Raw genomic sequence first — 14,730 nt, forward strand, 5'->3', positions numbered from 1 at the left:
AAAACCAATGTATTATTTTTCTTTCTAATTTAGGTGAGTATTTTGGAAATGTAGATGCATATACTTCGGAAAAACACCAACCAAAGAACTATTATACGTATATAGATAGCACCAATAACGATAATAAGGAAAGGGGAATACATTTCTATCATCATCCAACTGCTGTTGGAAAGAAAATACAAGTCCCATGATCACTGGTTTAGTGACGTCAGAGTTTACGTGCGTCCCACTCCATCAAGTGATCTTCCTCCGGTCGAGTGTAGACAGTTGTTAAACTGCATTCCCGGTGTTAAGCTGTAACCGGAGCCTAGATGCGCGGTCAGTTTCTAAAATTGAATTCGGTCAATCGCGTCAGAGTGTGAGGTCGGGAAGGTAAGAAATGGTCCTTCATTCGCATCTGTCATGTGCGCTTTTCATTCTGTAGATAGCCATCACTTTTCCGCAACACATTCCTCTGTAACCTGCAATTCAGGTTAAAACATGTGGCTAACGTTAGTTAGCTACCTTTTATTTTGAGGATGTGGTTGTGTTTTGTCAGTGATGACACAAGTCGCTAGGCGGCTAACAAAATCAAGAGGAACAACCAGTTCCTATACACATGGTGTGATAACTTCACGTCTTTGTTGTCAGGGTTCCAGAAGTTCAGTTTAACATATTTAATCTCATGTTTAATTTTTGTTTAAATATTCTGATTTTACAGTAAGTAGTCAGTCATAGCCTATACCTTTACGTCAATGCCTATACAGGAGGGTAGCTCTCCAGGAACAACGGTTGGAGAGCCCTGCTTTAGACATTGTTCTGATTTAAGAGTAATGTGATCATGTTTACCATTGCCGCAGAAGTCTATAAAGTGTATATGATAAGAATATGGATGTCTATTTTTAGTAAGGCTGCTGGAGACCTTTCCTCTAAGTAGCTTCCAACCTGAAAGGTCAATATCCTCTGGTTTGCCATGTTGTGTAGGCCAGGCTACTACAGTCAGCCTGAAGTGTAGTTTGGACTGTTTAGCCCAAAGAATAGGCACCTTTCTCTGCATTGATTTTGGAGTGGAAACTTTCTTATGTAGAACACACATGGGGTGTATTCATTAGTGCCAACTGTAGTACAACTATTTGCAACAGAACGTTTTGCCACGAAAACAAGTTTCTTAATGGACAAGTTCAGGAGTTCACTTCCTGTTTCTTCCCCTTCGGTTCCTAGTGAATAAACCCCTGTTTTTCTTTTTCCACATGGAGCAGAAAGTTAATATTAGGTCACAATTTTGCGATATCAGTTCAAAAATATTTGCTTGAAAAGATAGCCCATATGTTTGAAAACACTACCCCCCCCCAAAAAAAAATAATCAGAAACGCATTGTAATCTCCATAAATAGGGCTACTGTATTAATGAAAACTACCAGCCGCATGGTGCTCAACCCTGCTGGAGTTTGGTCAAAACAACGCTTTGCTTCAAAAACATTTGGTCTAAACAGTTACTGACTGTTTTGTCTTCCTCCCTCAGCAGAGCAGCGGGAGGAAGCAGGACGTGTGGAAAAGGAGACAGCGAACCACACAGAGAGAGAAAGAGCCTACTTAAGCTAGGAGCCGCCCCCTTTCTCTGACATGCCCAGTGTCCTGTCTGTGTTATGGAACAACATGTAACGCCCTGCGAGGATGCGCCCCCACCGCTGATGTACCGTGTGGAACGGCCTGTGTTCGATGAGGCCTACCTCCACACACAGCTCCTGCACCCGAGAGAGAGGAGCCCCAAGACCATCAGGCAGAGACTGGCACAGCAGCTCCAGTAAGCATCTACATCGAGTTAGTGTCCACAGACCTGGGTTGTGTTTAATAGTACACACTGTAGCAAAACGTTTTGCAACAGAAAATGGAAAACATTTGTGGTTCTTATTGGACAGGTCCAGGTAGTCCCACCCTGTTTCAGTCTGTTTTCTGCCGTTAGGCGCCTAAAGAACACGACCCTGTTACAGATCTGAACAGACTGGAGTGTTGTGTTCTTCAATCCTGGTCATTGGGCCCCACAGTGTTGTTCCAGCCCAGTAGACATACCTATCAGTGTTTTGATGACCGGGATTGAAGAACATTGCTGAGTGTGTGACTGGGATGTGGAATTATGCAATACCTTGTTTCAGGAAATTTGTTGCGACTAAAAGCTTATGTGAAGTTATGATGATTATTATTTATTTATCTGACAATGTTTGTCTAGTATTACACTAATAGAAGTACACACCCATTTACTTGCTGCTAGGAAGCTTCACTAATAGATAAGCTGATTAAGCACACACACATACATACAAACACACCTACTCACTCACTCTCTCTCTTCCCAGCTGCTCATCAGAAAGGGCCAAAGCCATTGCTCTGAGCTTCCTGCCCATTTTAACATGGCTGCCGTCCTACCCTGTCAAGGAGTACCTGTTTGGGGACCTGGTCTCAGGCCTCAGCACGGGGGTCATGCAGCTACCTCAAGGTCAGTGGGGTTGGAGTCAGGGGTATACTGCTGCACTTCTCAGAATGGGTTTAGAGTCAGGGGCGGCACTTCTCAGAATGGTGCTCGTTTTAATAAAGTTATATCGAAGCTGAATCAACGTTGATTTTGCTCAATGTTTGTGTTTTTTTCCCTTTTTAAAGCGACTAAAGCTCAACAACACGTGCCAATAAATAGCCTACCAGTTTGTGCTTTGATTGAAATCAAATACAGGTATGACTTGTTGTTAACATGTGCTTTAAAATTCACTCACGAAACAGTAGTTATTCAAGAAGACTCCATATTCTCATGAAATGGAAATGGAAATGAAATTAACAACGCAGAGATCAAATGTCTGGTTTGGCAGATGCAGCTTGGAATGTCACCTGTAAAACATGACAAATTGTCATTCACGATAGGCTATCACCATCATTGACAATTTTGACGTTAGGAGGGTCTAATTTAGTGCTTGAGGGTAATAAAAAAAATACATATATTTGAGCCAACGTGTAGGTATACACATATGTTGCATTTGGAGGATGTATTTTCTTCATATTCTAAAAGGATTTTATTCAATGATACATCTGTCAGTACAAACCTATAAAGAAAATCTCCACACCACTGGTGAGACCAGCCATGAGCTGAGCCAACAACAAGGCTGCTAGGCCACCATCTTCTGCTTGGAGATAAGGGACGACTGTTGAAGTGGTAATGCCAGATGCTGCCTTTCTGACAAGATTGTTTTATACTAAACAAAAATATAAACACGACATGTAAAGTGTTGGTTCCATGAGCTGAAATAAAAGATCCTAACAATTTTCCATACACACAAAAAACTTATTTCTCTTAAATGTTATGCACAAATTTGTTTACATCCCAGTTAGTGAGCATTTCTCATTTGCCTAGATAATCCATCCAACTGACAGGTGAGGCATATTAAGAAGCTGATCAAACAGCATGATCATTACACAGATGTACCTTGTGCTGGGGACAAAAGGCCACTATAAAATGTGCAGTTTTGTCACACAACACAATGCCACAGATACCTCAAGTTTTGAGGGAGCGTGCAATTGGCATGCTGACTGCGGGAATGTCCACGAGCTGTTGCCAGATCATTTAATGTTATTATTTTTACCATAACCCACTTTCAACGTCATTTTAGAGAATTTGGCAATAAGTCCAACCGGCCTCACAACCGCAGACCAGCCCAGGACCTTCACATCCGGATTCTTCTGAGGAGTATTTCTGTCTGGAACAAACACCTTTTGTGGGGAAAAAGTCATTCTGATTGACTGGGCCTGGCTCCCCAGTGGGTGGACTGCGCCCCTGCCCAGTCAAATGAAATCCATAGATTAGGGCCTAATATATTTATTTCAATTGACTGATTTCTTTATACATGAACTGTAACTCAGCAACATCTTTGAAATTGTTGCATGTTGCGTTTTATATTTTCGTTCAGCATATACAGTACCAGTCAAGTTTGGACACACCTACTCATTCTAGGGTTTTTCTTTATTTTTACTATTGTAGAATAATAGTGAAGACATCAAAACTATGAAATAACACATAGAATCATGTCGTAACCAAAAAAGTGTTAAACAAATCCAAATATATTTTATATTTGAGATCCTTCAAACTAGCCACCCTTTGCCTTGATGACAGCGTTGCACACTCTTGGCATTCTCTCAACCAGCTTCACCTGGATGCCAAGAGTGTGTCTTCACTATTCTACAATGTAGAAAATAGTAAAAATAAAGCAAAATCCTGGAATGAATAAGTGTGTCCTAACTTTTGACTGGTACTGTAGTTATTATGGATCCCCATTAGTTCCTGCCAAGGCAGCAACTACTCTTCCTGGGGTCCATCACAAATAAGGAAGTTGTACAATTTAAAAACATTTCACAACAAGTCCCTCTTTGTGGCATCTGACCACGACTGTACAGTAGTCCAGGTGCGACAAAACTAGAACCTGTAGGACCTGCGTTGCTGTTAAGAAGGTAGAGCAGCGCTTTATTATGGACAGACTTCTCCCCATCTTAGCTACTGACGTATCAATGTGTGTATGCACTGGGTAGTAGAACATGATTCCATCTCTTCCCCCTGTCCTCTCTCCCCAGGTCTTGCCTATGCCATGCTGGCTGCCGTGCCTCCTGTGTATGGCCTGTACTCCTCCTTCTACCCCGTCCTGCTCTACACCTTCTTTGGGACCTCTAGACACATATCGATAGGTGAGCAATCCTGACGACGGAGCTCCAACTAGTGCAGAGGAAGTCATTTACACTCTTGAGCTGTATAATGTGGCTAACCAGGAGCGGAGTCGGGTTCAGTGTTATAAACTGGGTGGTTCGAGCCCTGAATGCTGATTGGCTGACAGTCGTGGTATATCAGACCGTATACCACAGGTTTGACGAAACATTTATTTTTACTGCTCTAATTACGTTTGTAACCAGTTTATAATAGCAATGAGGCACCTCTGGGGGTTTGTGATATATGGCCAATATACCAGGGCTACGGGCTGTATACAGGCTGTATACTCCGCGTTGCGTCGTGCCTAAGAACAGCCCTTTACCCGCGGTATATTGACCATATACCACACCCCCTCGGGCCTTATTGCTTAAGTAAATGTTTTGAAACGTGGAGGTACAGATACTACCCGAACGTCTAATAAGAACATTGGTTTTTGTTTTCCCTTGCAAACCGGTTTGTTACTTTGTGCCCTACTGAACACTACCCCTGCAGCTTCCCTGTGGTGATGGATGTTACTCCTACTGGGATTTCCAATGAAGTAGTCCTGGTTGTATTCACATAGTTTTCCTGTAGGTCTCTACCCCTGGACAGCCGTGACCTTTTCACTTCTTGGCCAGAGTTTTGTATTCCAGTGGCTGTGCCAAGTACAGACTGACCATTCCAAACCACGTCAACAACAGGTGAATTCCAAATAGCACCCTATTTCCTATTTAGTGCTCTACTGTTGGTCAGAGCCCTATGGGGCCCGGGTCAACAGTAGTGCACTATGAAGGTAATATGGTGCTATATGGGACTCAGCCTTCTCATCCACCCAGGGAGCCCAGTCAGTCAAGAGTCTGGGTTACCTCTGAGAGATTGATCTGTTCAAGAGTAACAGATAAAGTGGCCAGAATAATAGCTAAACTATTTTTTCATGACACTTCAGGAAATGAGCCAAGTTTTGAAATGGTTTACTTTGGGAATTGATCGGTGTCCTTGTTAAGTTTGGGTGAGGTCAGGTCTCTTGGCATATAGTGACTCCATGTGTTGCACATAGACAGGCTAGATTTATGGGAACATTCAAGGCATTCATTCGCCTTGTCTCCAATTTCAGCCGTCACGTTTGTCTCCTTTTGACTACTTGGTGAGTCAGTGAATCACATAAAACACTTCAACAAGAAAAGAAGAACTAAAACCGTCTTGGAAATAGTTAGTGGCAGCAGTTGTAACAAAATGTCCTCCGCCCAAATTGTGGCCTTAAGGAGGGCAGTTGCTGTAGTAACTTGCGACTGCCTTCTCTCACTCTGAGGCAGGGATGAAGGAATATTTTGGCACCGTTCAAGTCTTGGGCAAAAGCCCGTGTCAACATCTCTAGTTGCAAACGTAACGAGCTAACACAAGCAAACCTGACCTGGAAATGAGAACACCTTTTTAACATTAGTTTTTACATGGCTTCATACCTCTTTTACCAGACACAGAGACTTGCCCCGGCAGAGGCGCCTGGACTGGGTTCACAGCTGTTTGCACTGGTGTGGCACTGATGTCTCCCCTCTCTATTAAACCATTACTGATAAAGAACCTGGCACCTTGGAGACTGACTGATAACCTCGAGGGGAATGGGGAGTGCTGTGATAATTATTTGACCTAGGGGGAGTGCCAAAGCTACCAAGTCAAACTGTTGTATGAGTCAATGTCATGAAATAATAATATATGCCATTTATCCAACGCGACTTACAGTCGTGTGTGTGTGTGTGTGGCCCCGGGAATCGAACCCACAATTTTGGCGGTGCATGCTCTACCAATTGAGCCATACAGCATGAGGCAATGGTCAGTCAGACTCAACCCGCTGAAGAGAGAGTAGATCATAGTTCATTTCATTCAATTCATTTATACTTCTATTATTCTGTTTTATTTCAGAGTGATGATGTCATCATATTCAGTATCAATAATAAGCTGCCAGGTGTTAAGCCCTTTGTCTGTGTCCCTGAACCCTATAACTCCTAAACCCTGTCCCTTAAAAGCCCATACCCCTAAACCATTAACCCCCAGGGGTGTCGGAAGTCAATTCCTGGAGGGCCGAGTGTCGGTTGCTTTTCGCTCCTCTCCTGTTCTTCATTGGTCAGTTAAGGTCACTAATTAGTAAGGAACTCCCTGGCTGTCTAGGTCTTAATTGGGCACATTTTGCATTTACATTTGAGTCATTTAGCAGACGCGCTTATCCAGAGCTACTTACAGGAGCAATTAGGGTTAAGTACCTTGCTCAAGGGCACATTGACAGACTTTTCACCTAGTCGGCTCTGTGATTTTGTACCTGCGACATTTCGGTTAGTGTCATAACGCTCTTCACCATTAGGCAGCCTGCTATCTCAAATTGAAAGGAAATAGCAAAAACAGCTAACATTCAGCCCTCCAGGAGTTGAGTTTGACACTCCTAATTTTAAGGCTGTGCTCTCTGCAGGCACGTTTGCGGTGATCAGCCTGATGATTGGAGGAGTGGTGGTGAGGGAGGCCCCTGACTCCATGTTCACCATCCAGGCCCTGAATGGTACCTCCACCAACACCACCGTCTTCATTGACACAGAGGCCCGTGATGCCAGGAGGGTCCATGTAGCCGTAGTCCTCACCACCCTGGTGGGAGTCATACAGGTGGGTTACACTCCCCTCTTCCACCTCCCCTCAAATAACCCAGCATCCTCTCTGCTGGACAGTAAGTGAATGAGACCACTGATTATTCCATGTTGCCACTAGCTTCCCCACCACTAGTCACTCTCAATAAGAGGTCAAAGTTTTCATGCTGAAGATAAGGATCATCCCATAACCTTGGGGGTTTTTGGTTTCAACAGGTTGCTCAGCGCTCACTGTTTACTCAGGCATAGTGGGATCCACAGGAACGCAACTTAGTTGACCTAATGTCAACATACTTTATCTATGTTGACATTTATTATGCAAGTAAATCGACATCATCTACTCTCCCCTTGTTTGTCTTTCTCTGTCGCTCTCTCTCTCTCTCTCTCTTTTTCTCTCTTTCTCTCTTTCCCTCCTTTCCCCCCAGCTGGTCCTGGGGTTGTTGCGGTTTGGCTTTGTGGCCATCTACCTCACGGAGCCCCTGGTACGCGGATTCACCACGGCCGCGGCCGTCCACGTCTTCATCTCTCAGCTTAAATACCTGCTGGGCATCCAGACCCCGCGCTTCAGTGGGCCCCTGTCCGCTCTTAATGTGAGTCACTGACGGGGCCTCTGCCGCTGGATGGGGGCCCCAGCATGAGGAATGGAGTAGTTAACTTTTAAATGGCAGCAGACAGGAAAGTCATCCACATTATAGGAGTCTGTGGATGTACTCTGCTGTAATAAATGGGTATTAGGCCTACTTTACAAGCCTGCATGATTTAGTTAGAAATCGACAAATTATTAATTCTTGATAAATATAGACTGTGAGTTTTATGCAATGCTCTCGGGCACACTCCCAGGTCTCTCTCACCCCCCTCTCTCCTCCCAGAGTGTTACAGCCGTGTTCAGTGACATCACCAGCACCAACGTGACCACGTTGATTGTGGGCGTGGTCTGCATGGTGGTCCTCTACTGCGTGAAGGACCTCAACGAGCGCTTCAAGAAGAAGCTGCCTGTGCCCATCCCTGGAGAGATCATTGTGGTCATGGTCTCAACGGGGATCTCCTATGGTCTCAGTCTGTCAGAGAACTACCAAGTGGACGTGGTCAGGACAATTCCATCCGGGTAAGAGAAGGACTTTTCACACTACTGGGCCGATCCAAACCAAGCTGTACTGAACTGGCCTTCGGCCCAGCCAAACCAAACGGGTTACTGTATGCATCCTACATGGTTACTAGAACCTGAAAAGCACATTGTGAGAACCCAATATCCAAGCCAGTACGGTTCAGGTCAGCTCTATAGTGGGAAAAGGTATCGGTGGCATATTATGGTCCAAAAAGTGTTTAGTGAGTCAAAATGCACAAGTAACAGCATCAGAAGACATGTACTGTACAAACAGTAGTTATTATTCAGTCAACTTTTCAGACAATATTTATTTGTTTCCAGGCTGCTTCCACCTGCAATCCCAGACTTCTCTCTGTTGCCCAACTTGGTAACGGATTCTATCGCCATAGCGGTGGTGGGCTTCTCCATGGGAATCTCTCTGGCCAAGATCTTTGCTCTGAAACACGGCTACAGTGTGGATGGTAACCAGGTCAGTTTCTCCACAGTACTGTAGCCATTATAGCCTTGGAGAGTGGAGATGTCAAAGAACGTCATAGCATTTCCCCCACTAATGGTTAGGATTGGGGGGGGGGGAGCTGATCCCAGATCTGTACCTATGGGATACTTTACCCCAGAGTCTAACCCGTTGGCTCTGTGTTGCCCTGTAGGAGCTGATCCTAGATCTGTACCTATGGGATACTTTACCCCAGAGTGTAACCCGTTGGCTCTGTGTTGCCCTGTAGGAGCTGATCCTAGATCTGTACCTATGGGATACTTTACCCCAGAGTGTAACCCGTTGGCTCTGTGTTGCCCTGTAGGAGCTGATCCTAGATCTGTACCTATGGGATACTTTACCCCAGAGTGTAACCCGTTGGCTCTGTGTTGCCCTGTAGGAGCTGATCCTAGATCTGTACCTATGGGATACTTTACCCCAGAGTCTAACCCGTTGGCTCTGTGTTGCCCTGTAGGAGCTGATCCTAGATCTGTACCTATGGGATACTTTACCCCAGAGTGTAACCCGTTGGCTCTGTGTTGCCCTGTAGGAGCTGATTGCCCTGGGTCTGTGTAACTTTGTCAGCTCCTTCTTCCACACCTTTGCCATCACCTGTTCCATGTCCCGCAGTCTGGTGCAGGAGAGCACTGGGGGCAATACGCAGGTAACACACACATACATAGATGCATAGTCACTTTAATAACTCTACCTACATGTACATATTACCTTGACTAACCGGTGCCCCCGCACATTGACTCTGTACCGTTACCCCCTTGTATATAGCCTCGCTATTGTTATTTTACTGCTGCTCTTTAATTGTTACTTTTAAGGGCTTGTAAGTAAGCATTTCTCTGTAAAGTCTACACCTACTGTATTCGGCACATGTGACAAATAAAATTAGATTTGATACAGTGACACACACACACACACCCATCCTGTTTGCTGGGCCCACACTGAGTGTATGGCCATTAACATGACACAGTTGTCCTTTCATTACATGTGTCACCTCATAACGGGAGCTAAATTGGCGCTGTGAAGCCATAAAGATTAGATCAACCAGACGCTTCTGTGCAGACGCAAGGAAGGCTAAATGATAGGTGTGTTAACGTACCTTATCTCTCTGTGTGTGTCTTTGCAGATTGCGGGTCTGTTGGCGTCCATGGTGGTGTTGCTGGTGGTGGTGGCCATTGGTTTTGTCTTCCAGCCTCTGCCACAGGTGGGTGTCACTGTTACCGACCAACTCCACCCACAGCAGGTGTTCTATGAGACGGCTAAGGAAGAACGAGGAAGGGAAACAGTCCTGTCAGAGGCACTAGCTTTATTTAATATATCCCTTGCAAAATGTCAACCAATTAAAAAGTCACATTGATGTTGGAATTTGAATCGCTATTACAGTAGCCTATATAATAAATATTTGTATTGAAATGTCCAATCTTATTGTTTTGAATGGTAATTCACCCCAACTCAACCCTGGTTTACCCCCCCTGTCCTTTCAGACTGCGCTGGCTGCCATCATCATGGTTAACCTGCTGGGGATGTTTAAACAATTCAGGGACATCCCTGCCCTGTGGAGGACCAGTAAGATTGAGTTGGTGAGTCTGGACCGCAACACAACTCCTTCTGATTACATCTGACCCAGGGTCATTTCAGGAAGTACACTGAAATTCCAATTATCTTAAATGCTTTTCGATGTAGAAAACTTGGAATTTGGTTTACTTTCTGAATTGACTAAAATGTAAACAATGATCTGACCGCACCAGAATCGGACAGATTCCTCCAGTACATGTCATGTCATGCTATGGTAGCCTGGTCCCAGATCAGTTTGCTATGGTAGCCTGGTCCCAGATCAGTTTGCTATGGTAGCCTGGTCCCAGATCAGTTTGCTATGGTAGCCTGGTCCCAGATCAGTTTGCTATGGTAGCCTGGTCCCAGATCAGTTTGCTATGGATCATATGGTCATTGCATGACAGTGACTGTAGGAGTTGGATACACAGCACCAAGAGATCTGGGACGAGGCCTATACTATGGATCTGTAACCATTGTTGCTTTGGTCTGTATGTCTTCCAGGCTATCTGGCTGGTAGCCTTTGTGGCCTCTGTGCTGTTGGGCCTTGATCTTGGACTTCTGGTGGCCTTAGGATTTGCCATCCTGAGTGTCATCTACAGAACACAGAGGTACTAAACCATCCTACTACTTCTGAAATATATTCAAGTTTAGTATTTAATATCCCCTTCACGATCACTGGTAACCATTTCATATCACCAGCTTCATTTGGAAAAAAGTTAGATTTTTGGGTTGAGTCATTTCAGTTTTAATCTGTTCAATGGAAATGTATGAAATAACGGTCATAAAACGTTTCAATATCTCTCGCTCCCTTCTTCTCCACAGCCCAAAGAGTGTGATCCTGGGACAGGTCCTGGACACAGGCCTGTACTGTGACGTGGATGAATATGAAAAAGTAATATTATGTCATTTTGTGATAATGAGCAACTCTCTATATGGTCTTAGTTGCAGGCACTAAAAAGTTAGGTCTCATTTAAAGTATTGAACAATTGCCTAGCGTTAGTTTGTCACAACAAAATTGTAATGGTGGACAAGGTTTTTATAAATGAACTATTTAGTGCCTGTAACTACCCTTGGATAGAATGAGAAAGTACATGGTGTTGGACGAGGAGTGAGACCTGTGATTCTGCCTCTGTTCCAGGCAGCTGAATGCACAGGGATTAAGATTTTCCACTCAAACTCTTCAATCTACTTTGCAAACAGTGACCTTTATTTGAACGCCCTCAAAGAGAAGGTAATCTCAGCTGCCGTGTGTGTTTCTGTGTGTAATTTTTGTCCGACTATGTTACGGGTAAAGCACTTTAGGCCTAGCAAACTAGTCCATCTAGACTGCAGCTACACTACAGTTCAGTGAGGGATCCTTGCATTGGAAAAAAGCAGCTTGGCCCATCCTGTCTCGTCATATTTAAACATGTGTACAGACAGGAGTGGACCCCGTACATCTCCAGGCTATACGGAAAGCCCGAAAAAGACAACTCAAGAAGGAGAGCGCAGAGAGGGAGAGCCAAAACCACAAGTCTTCACAAAAAATGAGTGCTGTCGTCAAGCTGGTGAGCCCATTCAATATGGGATTTTTCTACTCTGTCACTCACAATATCACTTTGGTTTACTTCCCCTGCTTCTTGTTGAAACACGCCACATATTGACACTGTAACCAGAACGCCAGACAGACGGGCAGAATTGAAGGCCTTCATGTAGTCATTTTCTAAGAGGCTTTTGCTGTTAGCGTTGTTGTGGTTGGTTTGAAGCCAAAAGAGGTGTGATTGCCTGGTACAATTTTGGTCTCCTTCATTCTACAGTGTGATTGGCTAACACTATTGGTCTCGTTCATTCTACTGTGTGATTGGTAGACACGATATTGGTTTCCTTCATTCTCCTTTATGATTGGCTGATACAATTTCGGTCGTCTTGTGATTGGGCCAGGATGTGGAGCTGGGCGTCACTCACGAAGTGGTGGCAGGGGGCGGCTCCCAGAACCACTTGGATGTGCAGGGGAACGGGCAGGTGGCCGAGACCCACACAGAGTCAGACTCTGAGGAGACCCGGTTCCTAGAGCCCCTCTGTCCTGTCCACACCCTCATTCTGGACTGGACCCCCGTAAACTTCATCGATTCTGTGGGAGCCAAAGCAATCAAGTTGGTAAGAGACCTTATCTCCACTCGCAGAGCACTGGGGTCTGTTCAGAAGTGTAACATTACAGAACAGATATGCCTTTCTGTCATGTAGAATTGGGTGTAATGTCAGCTTTGTTCATGACATTTCTATCGTAATGTTGGGCCCTTCTGAACAGGACTCTGGTGTTACTGCTGATCGCCTCTTAAGTTTCCAACTTCCTCATTTTGTGATGTTCTCATGAGTTTTTCTCTCTGCAGGTGATCAAGGAGTATGCAGCTGTGGATGTGTGTGTCTTCATCGCCGGCTGCAGCAGTGAGTTATAACATACTGGTCTAGATTACTATTAAATAACCTGAGGGTAGCTGAACTAGAGGTTGTTTAAGACACTAGCCTGAGCAACCATCACACTAGTCAGTCAGATACAGACCTACCTGCCAGCTGTGTGTTGTTTCCTAACAGGAACTCTGCTGGCTGAACTCCGCACCCTGCAGTTTTTCACCGGGGTCGCGACCCCAGAAATGGTCTTCCCCACCATCCATGACGCCGTATTGCACTGTCGGCGCCGGACTGCCCCGCCCACCATCCCTGCCATCCAATGACATTGTCCGACGGGGGACATCAAGGGGGAGGGGACACAGGGCCACATGCATCTAAGGCTGCTCTAAAGCTGTGTTCACATTGGCAGTTTGAAGTGACTCAAATCCTTTATTTTCGTAATATATATATATATATATATATCAAATCTGTTCTTTTTTTCCTGCAGTCTGAACAGCAAATGGATTAGGATATTTCTAGCCACATTTCAAACCATCTTCATAGGTGGTTTGAAGTCAGATACAAATCTGATTCCTGGCCATCTGACGTGTTTGAACGGTGAAATCTGATTTATTTGCCCTGAAGTTGTTTTTAGACTTATTTGGCATCTCTTGATGCTTGCTAGCTACTCTGACAAGAACGTGGTAGCTAACTAGCTTGTTAATTGTTTAAAATTACTTTGATTTTGAACATTCAAAGCAACTGGGAAACGTCCATGGCAGGAGTCGTCACCTTAGCCTGCTACATAACTTCTGAGTGCTAGGAAGCACGAGCACCACACCACCAATCAGCCTATGCCACTGCACACACACCTGTTGTTACTATGACAACTAGCATAGCCATGTCAGCAAATGACTGCTGTCTGAACAAACTAATCTGATTTGGTGACTTGTAACTTGATGTTTGGACAGTCAGTATTCCAAAATGGATTTAAAAAAAACTGATTTGAGCATTAAGGCCTGCAGTGTGTAGAAGGCTTAGGTGACCCAGGGGAGTTGGGGCTGGAGACAGTCCGAACGCCCATCTCCAAGTGCAACTTTTTGTTTTAAGCAGAGATAAATATTTTTAATAAAGATGGGTTTGGTTTTATTGTTAACATTCCTACGGGCTGCTGCGTGCAGCACTCTTGGCGTTTTATGGTAAGAGCAAGCCATTTATGAATTTACTTTGTCTTGGAAATGGTTTCAAGCACTTGTGTTCTTCACAGCATGGTCTCTGTGTAGAAGAGAAATAGCAACACTCAGGTTTTTAGGTCACATTTTGTTGAGTGCCGAGGGTCTTTTCAGAGCATCCCCATTAGTGGTTCCATTTGAGATCCAGGAGAGCAACACTGAATAGGCACACCACTGTAGCTCTGGCATGTTGAATACATGTTACTTTTACTGTAATGTTTTTCTCAAAGACTGGCCTCTTGTTACCCCTTTCCTGCTGAATATCTAAGAAATGCATCTTTACAGTTCGTCATTGTACAAATCTACAACAAACTAATCAGGTAGGATGGCCACTTCACAGCTGTTACTAATACTATTCTTTCAAATAATCTGCTGTTTTGTCAAGTGTCTTTCAATCAGTGATATGCAGTTGAATTTACTATATGAATAACCAGTCACTACAGCAGCTGAACACTGCGTTTGGTCCGATCCAAGTCACTCATCTAGTGCTGTATGTTGTGTTGGTACAAAGCTATGAATTTGTACATTTGAAGTTAAATATTTTTGTGATAGCAATATACCATTCAAATAGATGGTTTAAATGTACATCTCTTACAGCTTGACTTTTACATCAATAAACAATGCAGTTTTATAGTACAGGTCAATGTGTGATTGAATGAAAACTATAAA

The 14,730-nt window shown here is 44.3% G+C and overlaps 1 protein-coding gene across 2 annotated transcripts; it reads left to right on the plus strand.

Moving 5' to 3' along the window:
• Positions 1 to 224: 224 nt before the first annotated feature.
• On the plus strand, positions 225 to 14,692 carry LOC115199142 (prestin-like). 2 transcript variants are annotated; one of them, XM_029761744.1, is made up of 18 exons: positions 225 to 372; positions 1,501 to 1,782; positions 2,330 to 2,469; positions 4,584 to 4,694; positions 7,151 to 7,338; positions 7,745 to 7,909; positions 8,189 to 8,424; positions 8,746 to 8,893; positions 9,447 to 9,560; positions 10,035 to 10,112; positions 10,393 to 10,488; positions 10,964 to 11,070; positions 11,285 to 11,354; positions 11,601 to 11,693; positions 11,881 to 12,009; positions 12,383 to 12,598; positions 12,832 to 12,886; positions 13,034 to 14,692. In XM_029761744.1, the coding sequence occupies exons 2-18, from the start codon at positions 1,625 to 1,627 to the stop codon at positions 13,171 to 13,173; spliced, it is 2,244 nt and encodes a 747-aa protein (XP_029617604.1). In that variant the 5' UTR covers positions 225 to 372; positions 1,501 to 1,624; the 3' UTR covers positions 13,174 to 14,692. The 2 variants fall into 2 exon arrangements, with proteins under 2 accessions (XP_029617604.1, XP_029617605.1); XM_029761745.1 differs by having other exon boundaries at positions 250 to 372; positions 1,504 to 1,782.
• The last annotated feature ends 38 nt before the right edge of the window (positions 14,693 to 14,730 follow it).

The sequence above is a fragment of the Salmo trutta genome, chromosome 8 (genome assembly GCF_901001165.1).
Source record: "Salmo trutta chromosome 8, fSalTru1.1, whole genome shotgun sequence".
Taxonomy (NCBI): domain Eukaryota; kingdom Metazoa; phylum Chordata; class Actinopteri; order Salmoniformes; family Salmonidae; genus Salmo; species Salmo trutta.